Genomic DNA, 21,288 nt, shown 5'->3' with positions numbered 1-21,288 from the left:
GATTCCGTTTTAGGTACCAAAGCCTTCGACGACACCTTCGGGCTTTCACCGATGGACAATGTCGACTGCGAGGAGGCTGGAAAGTGTAAAACTCCGTCGCCGACGACGAAAACGAAAATCCCACCCGGCAATCGTCTGGTCCTGCCTACGATGTTTACGAAGCCGTCGATCCCCTCGACGAACGAAGCTACCGTCTCGCCGGGAACAAAATCGACGAACCTGAACGTGACCGGAACCGTTGCGAAGCCAAAAACAACGCCGCAGGAAGTCGAATCCTCAAAGTCGCCGGAGCAGAAGGCTCAGTCAGTTACAGACGCGGGTCTTTTGAAGAAGAATGGAGCCTCACCGACGGGGAACGAGGGGAGAAAATCCCTGCCAAAGATTAACGAAACCTCCTCTGTACCGTCCAACGCAGATGCCGAAGACAAATGGATGCCAAAGTCTTCTACGGGCGTAAGGAACATTACCCACCTGATTAACAAGGTCGAGAATGCTCTTCTGCGTCAGGCGGTGTACAAGGTGAACGACGTGACGGTAAATTTGAGCAAACCGTTGCCGAAACCAACCGGGGCTATATTTACGCTCAACGAATCGTTCATAAACGTGAAACCGACGGTGAACGGCAACTCCGCCATTTCGGAGCAAACGACTTTGCCCAATTTCTACGCCGACAAATCACCCGTCGTCGAGGCACCGTTCACGAAACGACTCACGTATAATTGCGGGAAAATTGACCAGCCCAACGAAGAAGGGGCCGACTCGAAGAACCTGACCTTCGACAAACCCGGCGTGATCGCAGGCCTTAGTCCCGACGCCGCGAAACAGAACGGTGGAATTCTGTCCCGCGAGGACATGAACGACACCTTCTTGATCGGGAATAAGGCTGGTCATGGCCAGGCCGAGTTTGCCAAGGAACAAAAGGCCCCGAATGGCACGTTTTTGATCGACGTCACCGAGAACATCGACGCTTTCTCACGGACCATATCGATACCCGGCGGAGAAATTAACGGGCGAAATATACCGGGAACGACTTTATTCCCTACGACACTTGACGACAAAGTGAAAAACGACAACGAACTAAACGACACGTACTTCATCGAGCCGGGAATCCCCGCTCGCGCCAGTATCGTAAGCGGAAGCTTGATGAGGAAGGAATCGGCCGAGTTTCCGAGCATTTTCTACGACTCATTGCGCCTGAATCAGATCAAGTACGTCAACGACACCTGCCTAGTCGATTACACCCTGTCCAGCGACACGACGAATCGGTCGAAACTCGAGGAGTCCGCTAACCCGGCTGACGATTCGGCGAGAAACTTCGACTTTTACAACTCGAAGATCACCCTGATCGATGAGATCGGCGACAGCTGCCTCGCCGACCGGACTCTGCAGGTCACCGACACCTTCAGTGAGCCTTTGAATCCCGAACCCATCGCCTCCAAGCCGAAGAAATCCACTCCGGATCCGACTTCCGGTCCGTACAGTCTTCTGGACCTGAACGTTCCCGAAGAGGAGGACGAATTGACGCCACCGGCGGCACCGCCACCCTCGAAAGCGACGCCGGCTCCTCACTACCTGATGCTGAACAAGCAGAACTCCTTCGAGCACGACGAGAGCTTGGGCATACTGACGCCGGATCAAATGGCGGAGTTCAGCATGGCCTTGGAGTGTTCGAGGACTCCGTCTTGCGAGAACTTGACCGGCTCCGGGGGATCCAGGATCGCGATGACGAGGGCGTCCGCATCCAGACCATCGGATCTCCCCACCTCCGTCGACGGTGAACCCACCGAAGGGTCAAGCGAGCGGACACCGTCTCCCGAAGACCTTCCGCTCGATCCGAAGCCCGCTGAACCAACGCGGACCGTTCCGGTCAGCTTCATCACCTCTGTGACCAGCATCACTAGTCTGGAGGCCGGCTATCAGGGCGACGGAGAAAACTCCAGGCCAGCCAGCCGCGGGGCCGATCCGGCGCCTGTCGCACCGCCGCCGAATCTTCCAGCCCCTCGAACCGATCCTATGACCGATTCGGACTTCTTCACGGAGAGCGACGCCGACGCCCACGAGGAGATCGTCCGCGGTGATCGCAGGGCTCAGGTCATCGATGGTACGCTCTTCTGCGCCCCCGGTGGGAGACGCTGCCCCAGCTTCACAGGCGAGGAAATGGACTCCAGTGGCATTTATTCCGATCTCGATCGCAGGCAGGACGATCAACAACACGAGGAACCCCACAGCGAAGGTCAGACCCCCGACACCGCTGACACAGAGTCGCAAAAGAGCCAGCCGTCCCCTCATTTGATCGACAATCAGCAGCAGCAGCTGCAACAGCCGATCGTCACGGATAACCTACAGGTGAGGAACGAATACATGTTGTTGGATCAGTTGCCGATTGTCCGGTTAAATCGCGGATTCTTTCCATTTTACTTATTTCAGACAATGGTAGACAGTTTCTTCCAGAATCTGAAAGATCGGCACCACCGTCTGACACTATTTTAATTTTCTTTTCAGGTACCAGCGAGCAATTTGAACTCATCGGTGGACTCGAACACGTCGGTTGGAACCTTGGACGTGACTGTGATCGAGGTTCAAAGTCCGACTCCGCCGGCGAAGGCGTTGAACAAGTCGGACCCGGTGCCGTTGAAGAAGTACAAGATGCCCAAGCGGAACGTCGTCTCGAAAATCAAGGCTATGATCGAGTCCGGACCGAAAGACGAGTCCGAAAAGGAAGCACGACGCCCACAAAGGACGCCGAGGAAGGGTGGACGGTGGGATGCTGTTATGAGCAAGATAGAAGCCGGGAAGAATGAGCAAAGGTCACGACCACCGAGGAAGGAGGTCAAGTCAAGGGTGTTGCAAAGTCTGGGTCCACCACCCTCGACGACGAATCGACGATCGCCCGGAGACTCCACGAAGAGCAAGAGGTTCGTATTGATTCCTAGTTACGGGGGGAATGGGATTCCGGATCTCATGGGGACGGGGAATGACGTTAAATACTAGAGTACCATGAGCTTTACGAAGCGCTTGATGGTCAATGACGCTTCCTTTTTTCTGTCTTTGCATCCAGCAGGAGAACCAGAGGACGTCAGGATGTGACATCGCCTACTCAGGAGACCGCGCAAAGCTCGGTGCACAGTTCGATGAGTGACATCAGCAGTGCCCCCAGTGAGTCATAAATATTTACTATTAAAACTAGAACAATTGATTGTGTTACAAACGAATACAGATTAAAACGTATGATGAAGATTCGGAAAACTTTACAACGCGCATTTTAGTTTTATCGTACGTAACGGGATTACTCTGTTCTAATTTATCGTACAAATCGTTTATTTCGTTGTTTCCTTTGCGACGACGGATATTTGTTTATAAAACTAACACACGTGTCGATTGAGTTTACTTGATTAGTGACCGGAAATACTATCGATTCTTGCACGGAAACGAGGTCGGTTTACACGCGTCGTTGTTCATGATTTCGAGGACGGTTTTCCAATCGTGGATCAAAGCGGTGCGCAGTTGAGTCAGTGAATTTTTCCGAATTCTAAAGTATCACGCTTTGCTGTGCAAACAGCTTTAATGCTTATTTATCTGTTATTTTTATTTGTATAAGAGCTTAAAGATCACCATTGCGGATCATGTACGAATATATTTCGTTTCTTTTTCTATTGAAATTAGTTACCACACGTTACACATGTATTACACATCACGCACCTTTTATAAATTTCACAATTTTTCGAGAATATAAATCATACGTATCGTAATAATCGTTGTCTCAATAATTATTCTATCTCGAAACTTGAATATAACGATAAGATGAAGTTGCCTTATCCAGAAATTATTATTCAATGGTTTTCTCGTCCCTTGTCAGCTTGTCAAGGTAGAGTGAATAAAAAATATAATCACTCGCCTCAAAGATCACTCGGCTCGTTAATCATCGTTAAAATTCGTTGCGGTTTAGACTTCTTTCTAAAGCTTGTCTTCTACAATGTCGGTGGAAAGTCGTCGCTTCGCGGCTGAACCGACGGTTAAAGGCATTCTTTCGATTTTTGACCCCTTAAATTCGCTTTTATTTTTCATCGACGACGTCCCCAGACTTTCGTCTTCCCGCCGAGTGTTAGATTCCGGCACAATTCTTCGGTCGGGATAGCTCGTCTATATTTGTTACTGTTAATGCTTTTTGCTTCGCCGTTTCGCAAATAAACTCAACCAGCTGAGCAATCCAGGTCTCAAGTTGGAAGCCCAAGTCAAAGCTCAGCTTTTATTCTCGGCTGAAATTTCTTCAGCTTACAATTAAATATATTCTGAAATTCTTTCCTTCAAACACATCATCGAGATCAATTTGTTTCAAGTAAAATATTTCCCGTCTTCAACTTTATGAACCAAATTTGCCGAATTGGTAAAACTTTAAGCCACTTTATTTTTCATAAGGGAAATAAAAGAAGTCGGTTTCATTTCTTAATCCTCCCAGGTTTTCTCAAATTTATGGAAACTAAATCATTGCACCACTTCGATATATCATTTCGACGACGGAATAAATGTTTACTCGGTTACATCCAAACTTATTAATCATCCTACGTATTTTTAAGCATCGTAATTTTTTTTTTTGTCCTTTTTCTCATCCCAAAGATTTCTGAGACGAGACGCGTATATAAATAGCGAAGCGTTCGATACCTGCACGCGTTTACAAGTGTATAAAGTATCGTGCATTCATGGTTCGGAAATACTCGATACTGTCTATGTGTGTGTGTAGCGACTGTGTTGCGGACGCATTCCGTTCTCGAATTATCCCTCGAACGCAATTTTGCTCTATTTATTGGCCTAATTAGCCGTATTCAATCCCAACAATTATTCAGCTATAGTCATTGCTAACGATATTAGTTGCATTAGTTACACCACAACGCGAATGTGATCGCTGAATTGGATTGATAAGCGAAAAAAATAAAACAAAAAACATAATGTACCAAAGGAAAAAACTTGTACGAGATTAAAACTCGCAAGACGTATAAGCTCGATTAAAATCGCTGATAATAATTTTGTATCGATCAACGTGATCTATTTTTTATTTTTCTTTTCTCTCTTCCTTCACTTCGACTTTTTTCTCGATGAATTATTCAGCAAGCGCGAGCAAACAAAGCAGCAGCCTTGATTTCAGATCGGCGGTCTTTCAGCAAAGGCTTAATAGACGGTGACATTAATTCTAATTACGTGAATTCAAAAGGCGGAGGTCGAGCGAATGATTCTGGAAGTCACGGCCGGTCAATCGTTATTTATTTTACGCAGCGTAAAATCAAATTCATTACGTAAATCGCGAAAATGATCTATCACCGCGATTTTTTTATGTTCGTTTTTTTTTTTAGTGAAAAGAATATATATTAAAAAAAACTGTAACGAGACAGGTTAATGGGACGTACAGTCTGAATCAAAAGTTACGAGAAGAAAATAAATATTACAAAAATCTCCAGCAATGTTATTTACATCGATGGTAGTAAAAACGAATGAAACAACGTTACTACAAAACTCAAATTTAAGTATACTGAAACAAATGTAAGGGAAATGAAGAAAAAAAAAATTGCGATTTTTAAAAAGTTTCAATTTAATGTTAATGTTTCATTTGAAATTTTTTTTTTGTATTTCATTTAATTAAGGGAAAAATGCCCTGAAGTGATCTACACCCTTGGGTGGCCGGTAGGGGTTAGGCATTAGAGAAGAAGAGAAAGATGGAGGAAAAATCCATCCGCGGTTACATGCATGTGCATTATATTATTCATCGAGTAGCCGAAGCCTGCAGAAGTCAGGCTATACAAGCGCCCTTCCTGCGGCCATTATTAGCACGCTTTTTTGCTAGATTTTTGCGACGATGGAAACCAGCTGCTGCCAGCAGGTTATAAAAGGGCGTAGCGCTCGCTCCCCGGTTGTTTAGACTTCGTATCGACCGTAATAGTTAGCTCGGGCGAGAAGAAGCTGAGGTGGGAAAATTTGCTCACGGTTTAAACGACAGTAAACTATCTATAGACATGTCCCGTAGCATCCTGCGTCATAGATTGCAGAGGCTTTATGCACGTATATATATATATATGTATACTATACCATGGTATAATGTATTTGTACGAATATGATCATACGACTCTGCATAATTTCATGTTATATTTAGACCGAGGCTGTAACTTTTTTCTTCCTTTTCTGCTTCCGATAGACTGCAAACTCGTTTCAAACCCAGATTTCAAGCTCTTACTACACTGAGAAATATTTTGGATTTAAACGCCGATGAGTTTAAAATGTTTGAAGTATTTTCCGAGTTACAATTGTTACAATTGTGATTTCTTTCTTCACTTTGTACAGTCGATGTTTCATTGAATCGAGGCTTTCAATTCAATGATTTTATACGGAAAAGTATTTCGTTGAAAGATTTCTTGAAGACTAGTTAAATGGAAGTTGACATGGTAACACAAAGTTAATTGAATTCATTTCTTGATTCAAAGTCCTGTGATAAGTGATGAAAATTCTATCAAGACACGAAGAGATTTAAAGTCAACAAATGCAAAACCTCGTCTACGTTATGAAATTTTTTAAAATTCATGCATAGAATGTTGAACAATATTCAGTGCTTTATTGCTACACTTGTGAGCAATTTTATACTTGTACCCATTTGCTCCAATATGCACTAAAACAGGGCTCATTGTCATGCAGCTTCGTATTCTTAGCATTGAGCACTCACCGTCTTATTATTAGACAGTAAGTGCTTTGAACTTGGGACGAAATTTAATAAAGGAATGAATCAGAGTACATTCGTAATCTGGTAAACGGGTCTCTCACAATGCCCGTTTCAGAAATGCATTCTTCAAGCAATTTATTGCAATTAGTTTGCTGAAAATATACTTTCCATTTGAATTCAAGACTTGAGACAGAAAAAAAAAAAAAAACAAAGAAAGAAACTGTCACCGTTACACGGGTATTAATTATACAGTTGCCCGTCATTGCCGTGTCTATGGATTTCATAGTCAAGAATAGTCGGATACAATGACTTTCCGAATTTCGTTGTGCATGTATCGAGAATAGGTAAAAAGTACACTTCCATTCCATCGTTCATCGTCAGTTCAACTGTATTCACACTGAGAGAAATTTTTAGTGCCGGTTACCGCTCAGTCCTCAACTATTTTCATTTTTTACCACAATGGAAAAGTACAGTTATAGATAGAAAATGAAAATTAGTTTTGTAGCTGTTAATAGAAAGTCTAGTATCTGTTACTATTCTTTCTCATTACGATCACTTTTACTATATTTTCTTGCAACTGTTGCGAAAATTGAATGCTTGTGCAAGAATAAATTGACGTTAAAGCCTTGTTTAACTGAAAAAGTAGAGTAAACCTCACAAAACTGATTTTGCGTTGCAATAACCAAAAAAGGATCGACGATATCGCAAAATTGTTACGCGTACCTCGTTTTTAGTAATTCCAACAATATTCAATCAGTTTTTTTAACGATACCTCTTTTACTGAATTTGTCTAGTTACTGTAACAAATGAAATTTTTCTCAGTGCAGTGACGAATTTGACGAGCGTAGTTTTCGCGATTAGACGGGGGTGCAAACGGCGATCTTGCGATGCTGGATAAAAATATGGCGCCGGCGAAACGTTGGACCGTGAAATCGTTACGACACAGTCCACGGGTTCCCGGTGCAGCACATCCGTTCGTTTTAAAATTCAAATCGAGATTGGTATAACTCCGTCGTCCTCGAGGCGATCCGGTGACGCCCCGGATAAAATGGTCACCGTGAAACCGAGGCGGAGATGAATTAATAAGAATTAATTTACAACGTCAGCACCGCCGTTGCTGCTGCTGCTGCTGATGCTGATGCTTGTCGCTACGTGAGGAGATTAAAGAACACTCGAACTCGTGCGACTGTGTTTGCGACTTCCAGACAGCTCAAAGATCGCGCAGACCGCAAGGTCTTCCAGACTTTGTCATCAAGGCTGTGTCGAGCTATGTTTCACAAGCTTTAAGCCGCGACCTCGTAGCGTTTGTCACTGATCTTTGGAATCGCGTTGCTACTGTTGCTGGATCTCGTCGAGGTGTCGGTGCAGAAAAACTCACTCTCTTCCTTTACATGCAATTTAACCGTTACTCGGTCTTGTAGTGGCGCTTCACTCTGTAGTTATACACGTTCCAAGAATGCAGCGAGCTGCAAATAACGTGCCGATTTCATGCTGGCGAGCTTCTCAGCGTTGAACGTTTCGCAACGAGGCAGGATTGAATAAGGAAGGTTGATAGATTGCGGTACGAAAAATCGGTACAATAAATTTTCCATGTTGCGTTTGGAAATTTTCTCTTCATCAGATTCGAGTCCAACGGCTTCCTTCACCTCTGACGATACATATCGAATCGAATAACCTGATCAGCCATTCCTCTGCGGTGAATTATCGAAGGGTCCGAAAACGATTCCACTGTACATCGACCGCATATTCGACAGAACGTCTTCGCCAGACTTTTTGAGGTCACGGGACAAAGAGCAGCGCAGGTCGCTTTGAAGCATTCGAAAGAGAGATGCATGTGCCAAGAGTGCACCGGCAATAAGTGCCTGCAATCCAAGGTCAAGGTCCATTGGGTCAACCTCGTCTCTGCCAGGTATTTTTCCTCGGCAACAAAGCCGGAGCCGTTCAATACATGCGCGGTTGTTATCCAGGTCTCTGGGAATTTTTCTCCTTCCTTAGCAATCCTCTCCGGGCTTTGAGTGCGCGGTGTGGAGGATCGTTACACGCGTCTATTCGATGGATTATGTGCGTCCGAAGAAAAGGGAATAGAGACATTGAACGGAGAATTATTCCAAACGCGTTTCTCTCGGAGTTTATATCGGACTGTAACATCGATCGCTGTGGAGTTGCGTCACGTTCTTGAATTACCGCTGGTCCCCAACGATGGAACAAACACATCGACTCTGACTAGTTCACACCAAATCTGTGCGATTGAAATCATACACTGTTATGGACACTGCAATTTCCTGCTCGCTAATGTAGCAATTAGCGGACGTAAAAAAAGACCACGATCCACATGTTTGAAGAACTGTAGTCTTGATATGTCGAGCGTGATCTTTTCACCATTAACCTTGTTTTCTACCTTAATGGATGAACAAATGTCGCACAAAATGTACAATATCGTCACTTCATTGTTTCGATAGATAATTGAATGCCTCTTAATATTTGACACGATTTTCTTCAGCCAGATGAAGTTGCAGGAATAGCAAGCTTTCGATATTTCATCTCCATACTCGTATAAATTATTGTAAATAAATTCAAAATAAACCCTGAAGAGCATCACTGCTCACATAATTGGCATCTCTTTCCCTCGGGGAAACGAATATCGACAAACAATGTGCATATGCCAGTCCTTTAAACGAATGCACAGTCACCCATAATTAGTCAGTCTAAAAACGAGGGGCCCTGGTCACGTGTGTCCTTTTCATTTGACCAGGGGACTCAAAACGGCAACTGTAAGAGTGGTGATATAACTGGAAACCCGGTAATAGACCCGGAATTTTGTAATCGATCGTGAAAACAAGGGAGAAAGAAAGGTCAAAAACTTTGAATAAACGATGTTACGTTTTTCTCGTACTCAATGATCACTGTCAAAAATGTACAGGTATTAAAATTGTTCGGTGTGAACTACTGCATTAGTATAATTTATGCGATCAGTGCCAAAATTTCATGTTAAATTGACACCAAAATCGCACTCTACAGTAGTCCGTAAAGTAAGTGTACCAGTTATCGAACCTGTCCGAATTATTGACCTTTTTTGCTTGCATCCGTTTGATCCTTGGTTCCAAAACAAGCAAAAAATAAATTTGCAGCGTCTAACCCTCAAGCAACTGGTTTTAGTCTGACCGAGAAATTCACAAGTTATACCGTTGACTTGGAATTTTGCAAAACAATATGGCGAATAATTGATAAAATCACCTTACCAAAATTCCACCCCACAGGGTGTGTCCGCGTCGCAGTGCGCCCGGCGTAACGTTCGAGGAAGAGAATGCTCGGTTGGGGTGGGTCGTGAAGCAAGGGTGAGTCACGGGTAAGGGTGTCGGTATCGATCCTACGTCAGTGGAGCCGGCGTGGCATTAACGGGGTTCGGTATCCCCCGGGTTCCGACGCCAGTGTCGGAGGCGCTCTCTCGTGGCGGCCGGCGTCGGCGTCGGCGTGTCCGGAGAACCAAGAGGACGTCGGGAGAGCGAACTTGCGACAGTCCCCGACGAAGCTCGGCACGGCGTGGATGCCGGCGACGCGAGTATGCGCAACGAGAGTGCCGCGTTTGACCGTCGACGGGTCGTCGGGACGTCGCCGGCGCGGACGTCCTCCTCCTTCTCCTCTTACTCCTCCTCTTTTTACTCCAGTTCCTCATCTCGTCCCGATCTCGAGGCCCACTGACGTACGATCCTTTCCCGCACTTTGTTCGCCGTCTTTTCTCCGACGACGCGGGTCAACGCCACGCCGGTTTATTTCCGGCACCGCCGTTCCTCCCTCCCTCCCTCCCTCCTTCCTCCTTCCTCCTTCCTCCTTCTCCTCCTACTCCTTCTCGGGAACAGGTGCACCGGGTGACCACGTGGGCCCCCCAAGGCCATCGACCATCGGTACTGCTCGCTCAGTCCGTCGTCGGCCTTACGTAACCGAACAACGCGATCGGGCTTCAAGGAGTCGAGGATAAGGGCACGGGGTGCGATTCCCGGCCCAAGGTCACGGCCAGGATCCCTTGCCGCTCGGGCCATCCCTCGGGGATAAGGACGTTTTCATCCGACGTTGAGCGTTGGCTACTCCTTGGCTAATCGCGAATTAATTAATATAATAATTGAGTGCCTTCGATGACGGATTGTATGAAAGACGATGTAGAGGTTACCTGAACGAGTACAATTTCTCAGTGCGATTTCGTCCAGTATCGAAAACCGGGAGCACGTTTCGCAGTCGCGGATCATGTGCGCGGCGTGTATGATACGAAAGTCCAGAGTGCAGGATGTGACCTAGCCACCCGTAAAAACAGGTTTAGACCTCGGTTCCCCCTTGCCGAAGGATTATTTTTTCGTAGCTAAGAGTACGTCTGTGTATACGTACATATATAGTGTGTCAAAGCTCCCGAAGTTGAATATTAAAAGCCGTCTCCAGTCCTTCGGAGAAACGACCCGAGACCTTATTTCTGTGATAAGCGTATGCAAAGAGAATGACGTCAGACACGGTTAACCGGATGAGCGTTTCTCGTCAGTCCTGAAGGAGCAGGGAACTAGAACACACCGTGGTAGAAGAAGGACTCGACCTGACCATGGACTTCGGGTGACCCTTGATCGTAATCGAGAGATTATCCTGACTGAAAATGGGGCAGCAAGGATCGAAGGACAAGTCTTCGGGCATTCCAAGGGCCGACTTTGTCAGAGACTCGGCAAAGATGCGACTCGGAACTTTCAAGAGAGGTACATCTTGCTTAGGCGCATTCAGCACCACCCGCAGGATCGATGATCAAGTACCTGCGTGTGACGGGCTTTGTAATAACGCTCTCCTTCCTCAGCTCTCCCGACCAAGGTTTCCGGTCACGTGACCACAGAATCGTACTTCCATCGCTTTCCTAGACGGTCCGAGTTTCTTGCTTACCAGTTGTACGCGATGCCTAGTTTCTGCGCTTTTTGCGCAACGACGATGACGCCGCAGACCCGGTTTCAGCCGCTTCGCTTCGTTTTGACGATCGTGTTTAACCCTCTTCTTCTATTTTACTTGGCGCGTTCCTTATTTTCCGTACCGTGTTTATAACGTACAGCGAACGAACGACTTTACGCGTTTCTGCATCATAAACTCTTCGGCAGAGAGTGAGGGGGAGGGTCATTCTCACAAATACTTTCCCGCAATGCGCTCTACGTTCAGGTCCAAGGAAGTTTCGTCGCAAAGTTGCAGGCAAGAAAACCAGTTTTCGCGACGCCTAGCCGAGCATAAACTTATACCTGACCCATTTCGGAAAAAGGTTTCAGCCCGTTTCAACCCGTGAGTTACCGGCATCGGCGTGTATATTTAAGCGTACGGAATAAGTACACACAACGCTGCAGCTGTTCATCCTCTAACGCTTTGCTCAGCTGGCTTCCAGGCGAACGTTACCGGTGATCTAGATTCGGAAGTGCCTTGCTCCACGAACGTTTTGCCTCTTTCGATCATTTCCTCAAAACTTGAATGTCAGCGTCGGGTCGTTATGGAAATACTGCTGAAACCGACTGAGTGGATTCTTAACGGTCTCTGCTTTGGTCGCAAGCTTTGCAAGATTCTTCTTCTAGGTACTTCCAATTTATGCCGAGTCTTGAAGTCTCTATGAAAACTTACGAGGATTACATTGGCTTTGGGTTTGGCTTCGGGTCTTCGTGAAGTCCGTCTCACCATTGATCATCCAAAAAATTATCGATGATCCTGGTGTAGCATCTCGCCAATGGCGAACGTGTAGATGACCGATAGGTTACCGGTGAACGGATTTCTGGAGCCGAGGTTTGGCTAATGGGTTAGAACCTGTATGGCTCGGGAGTAGAGTAATCGGTGAACGTGAATCTAAAAATACCGTCTAGTGTCAGTTCTACACCGACGGTGCATCATCTGTGCGTCATTTCATGACCCATATTCCTCCTCACCGATTTAGACCGTTCCTCTCTTCAAGAAGCGATGCGTGTGGCAAAATCAGGGCCCCGGTTTTCTCCTCTTTTTCCACTGCTCGATGCGTGCTCCACTTTTTCGACAAACTTCGTCACCTCGGCTGCACGATTCCTTCGAAATTTATTGTACAGAGAGGACAAGTGCAGCAGCCGTCTTGACTTTTGACCAATGATTAAAAAAGTCGGGGACAGACTTGGTTACGTGTTGATTATCTTATGAAAAATTTTACATGCGTCAAATTAGCACGAGAAAAAATCCAGGCGAACTTGCGAGCCGATCGTTGATTGGTCACATTAAACAATGGTTATGGCCTCCGGCTTTTTATAAAATGAGGCCGTGTATCAGAAACTGATAAAATTTTGATAAAGCATATAATATATTTCACGATAATCGATTCATAGGCGCTGGTATACGGGCTGATTTACGATTCTAGGAGATAATTGTTCGACCCGTGAATGCCTTTGTGCCTGCAGTCCGCACGTGCGTTGCTCGGCTCCTTTCGAATCCTTTTTTCCTTCGGTACGTTCTGTTCAGGTTCTCAGACCAAGAGAGAAGGGGACTGAAAAGGGGCGGTGGGTCGACAACAGGTTGAATACCACTCGCCGGAAATGTGGGTCGCGTTCTGATACGCAATTTGAGCCTTAAGGCCTTTGTACTCGCGAAACGGGGAACGTTCGCTCCCTTCTTCAACTTACATACTTTCGATTCCAGCACTGGACTGTCTCGGACAAAAGGAGAGACCGAAAGATGCTTGAGTCAAAGGTTTGGACATTTTTCTGCATTCGTGAATTGGCATTTGTCTCGATGTTCAAAAGTTATTTTCATAAGTTTGAGGTAATATTCCTGAACTTGACTCGTCTTCGCGTCATCTCGTTCTATCAGAACGTGATACACATGCCTCTGATTAAATAACAACGTTGTGAAAAACCTGATCCCAGAATTTGATAGTTCAGAAACTGTAGAGTGAGAACCCCGTTTGTGGTTAATCGAGGAATCCGAGACTAATGGTGTCAAGTTGTGAGCAAATGGTGTCGTAATGGGACGACGTAGAGTCGGACTGGTACCTGAATGTGGTCCACGTTCAGATCATAACTCGATTGTCACGGATTAGGTTTTGCGAAATTGGTTGAAATGTATTCCAAGAACGAGTCCAACGAATTTACATGTTTCCCTGAAGGTGGTTTTTAACGGTTTCGAAGAACCACGAACGTACGTACGCGAGTCTTGTTACCTCAGCGGTAACAAGATATTCCAGTGACCGAAGACAGCACTGCAGGCCATACGGATATACACGTACAATAAAGAGATGAGGCGAGCTGATAAGAGGTCAAAAATATACTCGCTGCGGGAGAAAAGGCCCCAGCCGACAAAATCATACCCATAGACCTACTGATTAGGATTTACGAGTTAAACACACCGCGCGTCGTTTGTATCCGTGCACATTTACATTAATGACTTTGTTCCGTAGGGTCGGCGAAGAAAAGATTGGGCAGTCCCGGGGGCAGCGAGGGATCGGCACAGTCAACGCCACGGATTTCGTCTCCTCGACAACACCAGCCGCCACCCTCCTCATTGACGATTGTTAACAACGCGGTTTCATCCGGGAACGTTAACAACAATATCAACGCCGCCGTCGCCGCCGCCGCAGCGGCAAACGTTGCCAACAACAACAATAACAATGCTAATAATAATCAGCAAACCTCGGCTCGGCCGATACCATCACATTCCCGTAAGCTATACACTCTCGGTATGCCGCCTGTTATACCTGACCGACATTCCTGACGTATTTCACAACTTCCATTCCACCTTGTCCAAAATCCTGGTTGGTAATTTTGAAAGAATTTTCCCTGGGTGAAGGTGAAAATGTGGAACGTTAGAAATATCGAATTTTCAAAGAGAGGAATACGGTGTTCATAAAATGAGAAGTATTACAGAAAACCTAAATATAGAATTTTCAAAATGCCGCAAGGCAAAACAGATGGAAATTACCATAAATCGAATTCGGTTTTCTTGATATTTCTTTTTCATACCGTCGAGGTTGAAGACTCAACGATTTTTTCCATTCTTTTTATGGAATTGGTGATTCAAAAATCGTGTTGTATTTCTCAATAAAGGCTGTTCCTTATTCCGTATCGCTTTCAACGATATGCTTTCGTTTCTGTACCATATATAAAGAGTTTTAAAGGTTCTCAGTACAATGCAAAAAGAGAAGGCACGTGTAGGTACTGGCCGTTTTCTTCTTTCAAAGCATTTCTTTGTTACACCCGTCAATCGTGTTCATATTTTGACCGTAGCTACTGTAAACCGTGACAAATCGATTTATTGTGAGCAAATGTTATAGCGGCTAATACCCGTTCGTACATAAGTTATGGAATTTTTCTTTCTTTTGCTGTGTACGTAGACTTGTATTCAAAATTCCATCACCTTTGCATCCATTCCGTTACGGCTACGAAGCTATGTAGCTTATCGATATTATTTTCTAACGATTTAACGCGTAATTTTCTAAGGAATTCAGAATGTAATTTGAAATCGATATCATTTCGAAGAAATCACTCGGTAAAAGAAAATATTAAACGAAACAAGAATAATGAGAATCGATTGTGCGACAGCATCAAATGTCCAAGAAAAATATGATTGAAATTTCTCTGTTACCTAAATTTAATTCCAACTCTAAATTCAGTTCGATAGAAATCGAACTTCAATAAATATGGATGAAATCTGCTTCTGATCGCGATTAAAAATCTCATCTGCAAACCACGAAGGAAAATTAAGAGGGATTAAAAAATGAAACGGATCTAATAATAGCGTTCTGTTCAAATATTCTTCTAACACGTTGAACGCGTGCTTTTATAAGCGTAATCCTTAATCCTTCGTCAATATTCTGAAGCGGTTATAACATAATCTACACGGTGTTTAGCCGAAGCGGAAGATATGCTTTGACAGCACGAAACTGTTAAGCTCCTTAAGAGTTACACAGTGTAATCTCAGGAGAGACGAACATCGCGTATACATAATTAATATTTTCTTTTGGGCCTGCCTGCATGTCGTTAAATGTCGAAATTAGTGTAGGCCGATATAGTCGAATTAACGATAAACCAAAGCAACGTTAGATGACGTAATTTTCTTTTCTCTTCTCTTCTTATCCGTCCTACTTTCCCCCACTTCCACATCACCCACGATAAGTCATGAATTTATCAATGAAAATGAAAATCGTATCACGAACAAGTGCATGTAAAAATTGAAATACTCTCTTCTCAAGGCTTTCATCCACACCTTTGAAAACGGAGTAGCAATAGGATCGAGGACGAGAGTTCGTATCTCTTGGTACAGTCTATCTAGCTCTTGCCACTTGACACCTTATAACATGACACAATGCTGCCATGCGTCAAGAGAGGCAGCACGGTGACGATTGGCAAGAGACTAATTGGCTCTAACGAACTGAACCACCTCCCCCCCCCCTATTTTCCTTTCTTTGTCTGTACTCTGTTTCTCTGTTTATTTTAGAGAGGTCACCGACCGTTGGAACACCTCCGCGAAGACCGGTAAACGGAAGAACGAGCCAACAGCATCAGCAGCAGCAGCAACAACAACAGCAACAGCAGCAACAGCAATCACGGATCAGCGGGTCTGAGGCAAAGAAAAATTCGCTCGACGTATCTCGAGTAAATCTAGGTGAGTGACCAAGTCAGCAAATGACGCCTCGACCATCGCATCGTTCGGAAGCTTAAGCGTCGCGATATGTCACGCCCGATTATGCTCTCTCTAAACGGCCGTATGGGTGTATAAAGCTTAGTTGGCCGAGAGTAGGTATAATGCTCAACTGCCCAACCCTAAAGGTGCATGCGTTGTCGCTTAATCTTGTAACAAATTGCTACCAGCTGCGAGCGAAAGCTGCAACCATGCCGCTACTTGCGCGACGGACGAACAGCCTCCGGGTGTATTTTGTTGGTGCTCGTATATCAGACTCGGAAGAAAACTATGGACCTGCCTTGGAGATAATCACACTTTTTCACGACGTACCGTAGACGAGGAGGGTTATAATAGCTGTTCGACTTACGGGACATTTAGGGACTCGACGCAGTGACGAGGGAACCTTTTTTCATAACGTTGAGGAATCTCGAAGACTTTGATTATCTTCGTACGTTCCGGCGATGTCTTACGATGACGCGGTTTTGGATGAAAAACCGGTTTGACTTTGCATGCAGAATAAAAAAATAAAAATAGATAGCGGCTTATGCTTAAACACTTTTTTGCGAAAATCGCAATGTGAAAAGATTCTCTGAAGTGAGATGATCAGTCCTTTAGAAGTTCCAATTTCTATGACAGTATGTATGATCAAGGCTGAGAAGTATAGTAGAAAAATTGGTCAACAAATTTAAGTCTTTCACGGTGGATTATTTTTATTTTTTTCTGTTACGACGACACACGAATTCTTTGATCTCAACGATTTCTTTCTACGAGATTTTTTTTTGTTACATCTTCTCATCTTCTATACTTTTTCTAAAGATTCCTCTGAGCATAAAATGATACATATATATATACACACACACATGTATACAAGACACGTAAAGTATATGGTGGAAAAATAACCGGAGCAGTTTTTTATCTCACTTTTTCTAATCGTCTCTGGTGAGTTTCAGTATGATTGAATACCCGCCAATCATCATTCCGATTGGGTGGCTGGATTTTAGATATATGGAGGGAGAAAATATGCGGGAATAAATTATTTTTCCGAAAAATAAAAATCGAGAATTATGGACAGCGATTTATTTCACTTAATTTTGTGAAGTTGAGTCTTCTTTCAACTTGTCGCACCGTGTCAATCAGAATTTACGTTGCTTTCGTTCTTATTAGACACATGTAATGACAGCAATCCGTTCTACAAATCAATATTAAATCTCTAAATGCCATTAAATAGATTCTACATATTTTTACTATTACAAATCATAAATTTTATTAATATTTTAGAACGTAGGTTGTCAGAGATAAGTGATTTCGATGAAATATTTTAGCGTGAGGAAAGTAAGAGAGAAGGTTTCGGATATTTTCTACGTAACGTTGATATTGGGTGAAATTTATTTCGAATCTTATATCACGCGAAAGCACTGCTGGTATAAAGTATCTAAACGTGTTTCTCGGCATGCTTCACTTTCGCTGCATCTTTTGACCTAAAATATCTTGTTAAAATACTAAAAAAACTGGATTTTAGATAATCGTCACATAATAATTTATTACCACGTGCTCCGCAAAAATAGAAATTCAAGTACGATCAATCATTTTACTTTTTAAGAAAGTGAGTGAAAAGGTACACCGTATACAGAAAAATACTCGTTCCAATACGTAAATTTACCACGAATTTGTCATACAATTTGTTTGAGATTAACGTCACTTTCTTTAATCACGAATCAAAGAATATCCGGAATAATTATAATTCAATAAACGGGATGTGGCAAACGTTGCACAGAATTTAATTTCTCACATCTGCAAGTTCTCTGGGAATTAGTGTAATCTGAACGTAAAATTGAAAGTATAATCCAGCGGCTATAAGCAGATCAAATTTTTCGTCATTACAATAGCGTATTCTAATTGTTTCCGAGAGATGAAATCGGCGGAATTGTATACAGTTCATGAGTGTCAAGTGGAGAGATAATTATTTCCAACGTTGTGTGAAAAAAAAAAAAAATACCGATAGACAAACGCAGCCTACGATTCTAGTCGAAATTTCAAAGGCGTATGCAGAATTTTTCACGGTGTTAAAAAGCGTGTCGCAATTTCTTCAGTAGTCGGTTATATCCGCAGAATGAAATCAGAAAGTATAAAATACTGACGGTACTTATTGTACCTTCTTTTGCGATATCACAGTAAAGTGTGAGGCAAAGAGATCCACGGTGTCTTATTGTTCGGATCTATCGGGGCTACACGTGGCATTGTCTTGGCACACCATGATACACGGATGGCATCCTGCGAAAGAAAGCTAGAACGAAATTAATTACTTGCAGCAACAGCCGCGTTTCGAATCCAGATTAAATCTCTCCGTGCAGTTGGTACACATTTCCGGGTTTTCTTAGGCAATTCTTAATTCACTCTTGACTGTCGCTCGCTTATTTTACCTACGTACACTCGTATCTGATTGTTTCGCATCTCTGACATGCAGTCTGAAAAACTTTAGTAAGTACACTTAAATTTAATTGGCTGTCGCGTTGTTTTGTGAAAAAACCGTGTTTGTGTTATTTGATATTTGTTGTCGGTTGATTCCAGCTGAATTTTCATGTCATTCGATCATTTGCGTTTGGAATTTTCGAAAAAAGTTACTGAAATTTATGAACAGACTTGATTGAGGGAAATCAAGAAATCTGAGATTTAAGATCTTGAAGTTCGTAATTACGTTGACGTAACGAAACATTCTCAACAAATATCAGTAATCCAGAAGTTTGAAATGGCTCCGAAATGCAGTAAACTTCAAATAAGTGTTCATAGAAATAAAGTAAAGCATGAAGACATTCTCGTTCGTGTAAGTAGTTTAAAAAAAAATTGCAAGATTAGTAACCATTTCGAAAATTTCGTTACGATATTATAAAGAACTTCAACATGGTTGAGATTTGAGTCAAAAGTGACGTAAAAGTACCATTCTACCGCGTTTAAACAATGTAATCAGGTCGACAAAAAGAAGAAATGTGCGCTCGAGAAAAAACTCCATCCAGAGATCCTTGCCCGATACGCAGTGTGAGAAAAACCTGGTTTCATACTTCATACCCATTCCCATTCGAGGGTCGAGTGGCGTCCTCAAACTTAATTTATGGTCAGCCTGACCCAAAATGCGAGCCTCGGAGCGCACGGTATTCATGCAGCAGAGACAAAACTTCCAAAATCTCACTCCGCCGTTAGTCAAGGTCGTGAGCTTTTTACCCTTCGTTCGCAAAGTGCTGTAGTTTCTCTACAGGCTGTTCAAAAATCCAGCTAATTACTTCTAATTAACGCTCATCGTAGATATCGTTTATACAGACTATATGTGGGGAATTTCATGCGAATCGAACCAACGTCTGACTTTGAATTGTTTGGTCTTGAAATGTTTGGAACAGAAAACACAGATTCTGAGAATTATTTGAGAGCTTTGAAAATAGTCCTTATCAAAATCACTGTCAATATTTACAAATAATTGAGAAGTTGAATAAAATATTTGAAAAAATTCAAGGTCGATACTGTTTCTCAGTTGGGACAATTGCAGAAAATTTTTAACACCAAATCGGAAAAGATGGGGGTCAGACTATGCTCGGGTTCGCATGAAATTTCCCGTACATGTGTACACGTTATACGTACAATGAGAGAAATTTTTTGACTATTTTCATTTTTTACAGCAATCGAAAAACACAGTTCTAGGTACAAGATGAAAATTAGTGTTCTAGCTGTTACCAGAAAGTCTAGTATCCGTTACTATTCTTTCTCATTACGATCACTGTCGCCATATTTTCTTGCAAATGTTGCGAAAATTTAACGCTTGTGCAAGAATAAATTGACGTTAAAGCCTTAATTAACTAAAACCGTAGAGTAAACCTCACAAACTGATTTTGCGTTGCAATAACGAAAAAAGGATCGACGATAGCGCAAAATGGTTACGCCTACCTTGTTTTTCCTAATCCCAACAATATTCAAACAGTTTTTTCAACGTCGCCTGTTTTACTGAATTTTTCTAGTCACTACAACAAATGAAATTTTTCTCAGTGTACACGTAAAACCTAAATGCCCGGCCTGCGGAAAACCCCCGAGGATATATTGCGTATATCAGGACCGTGAAAACGCGGCGCGTTTCTAGTTTTTTGGGGCGCCGGCGGCGGGGGCGGAATGGCGGGGACGCCGAGAGCACCGCTGCGTGGTTCCGGTTAGATACTTTGCGGCCGCACTAGAAGCTGCCTCTCGAGTTCTTTCGAGTTGTCTCGAGTCCCTGTTGCCGGATAGACGTGGTGCTGAGCTTCGTGCAGACGCCGCCGCCGCTTTGGACTTCCTTCACTCACACATGTCACTGAGATGCTGCCTCCGGTATTTACACTGTAGTCCTCGGTCTTTCGTTGCGCGGTGCGTTTGTCGCGTCGAGTTTCCGGGCTCGGGATGATCGTGCACCGGAAGTGAAGGAAAAACCGTGTGGGAAATCGATACATCCAAATCTCCCATTTGTCGATCAATCCTTCGTCGTCTTCATGCAGACCTTGGATCATCTTTCTGACCCTGGTGGATTGCACCTTCGCACCCGTAATTACTGGACCCTAGCACGCCTGGATCAGTTACCTTCGAATGCAAGTGTGTGTTTTCTTCTCCTTTCTTCGATATAATTAAGTGGTTTGCCTAGAATCGGTTCAGAATTCAGCCTGCTTCGTCGCTATGCAAAAAGAACATGTCGATGACTGATCGATTGCTCCGATAGCTTCAACGCTGTGTCCGAGTAACCTTGTTCCGCGGTTTCTTTTTATCTTAAATTCTTCCTTTTTTCTCTCTCGTCCTTCCGATTCTTTCGCTCACTCTACAGACAGCGCGATTTTATTCTTCATTCTCGTTACAGCCGTTATCCTTACAAGTTCCGCATTATACTAACTTTATTCCAGCTTCGGTTGTCTGTTATTACCGAAATACGGGTACTTTTTAGTTCTACAAAT

General features: G+C 43.7%; 1 protein-coding gene across 6 annotated transcripts in view; it reads left to right on the top strand.

Moving 5' to 3' along the window:
• Positions 1-21,288, top strand: part of LOC124178965 (serine/arginine repetitive matrix protein 2) — a 72,299-nt gene that overhangs the window by 31,296 nt on the left and 19,715 nt on the right. For 5 of the 6 annotated variants that reach the window (XM_046562846.1, XM_046562843.1, XM_046562849.1 and 2 more), the window contains exons 4-8: positions 14-2,346; positions 2,503-2,915; positions 3,059-3,156; positions 14,112-14,372; positions 16,148-16,315. In XM_046562846.1, the coding sequence (XP_046418802.1) occupies positions 14-2,346; positions 2,503-2,915; positions 3,059-3,156; positions 14,112-14,372; positions 16,148-16,315 (3,273 nt within the window). The remainder of the gene's footprint in view (positions 1-13; positions 2,347-2,502; positions 2,916-3,058; positions 3,157-14,111; positions 14,373-16,147; positions 16,316-21,288) is intronic. The other variant, XM_046562844.1, reaches the window with a different exon arrangement.

Source organism: Neodiprion fabricii, chromosome 3 (assembly GCF_021155785.1).
Source record: "Neodiprion fabricii isolate iyNeoFabr1 chromosome 3, iyNeoFabr1.1, whole genome shotgun sequence".
Lineage (NCBI taxonomy): Eukaryota > Metazoa > Arthropoda > Insecta > Hymenoptera > Diprionidae > Neodiprion > Neodiprion fabricii.
This window is presented reverse-complemented; position numbering and strand designations above follow the sequence as displayed.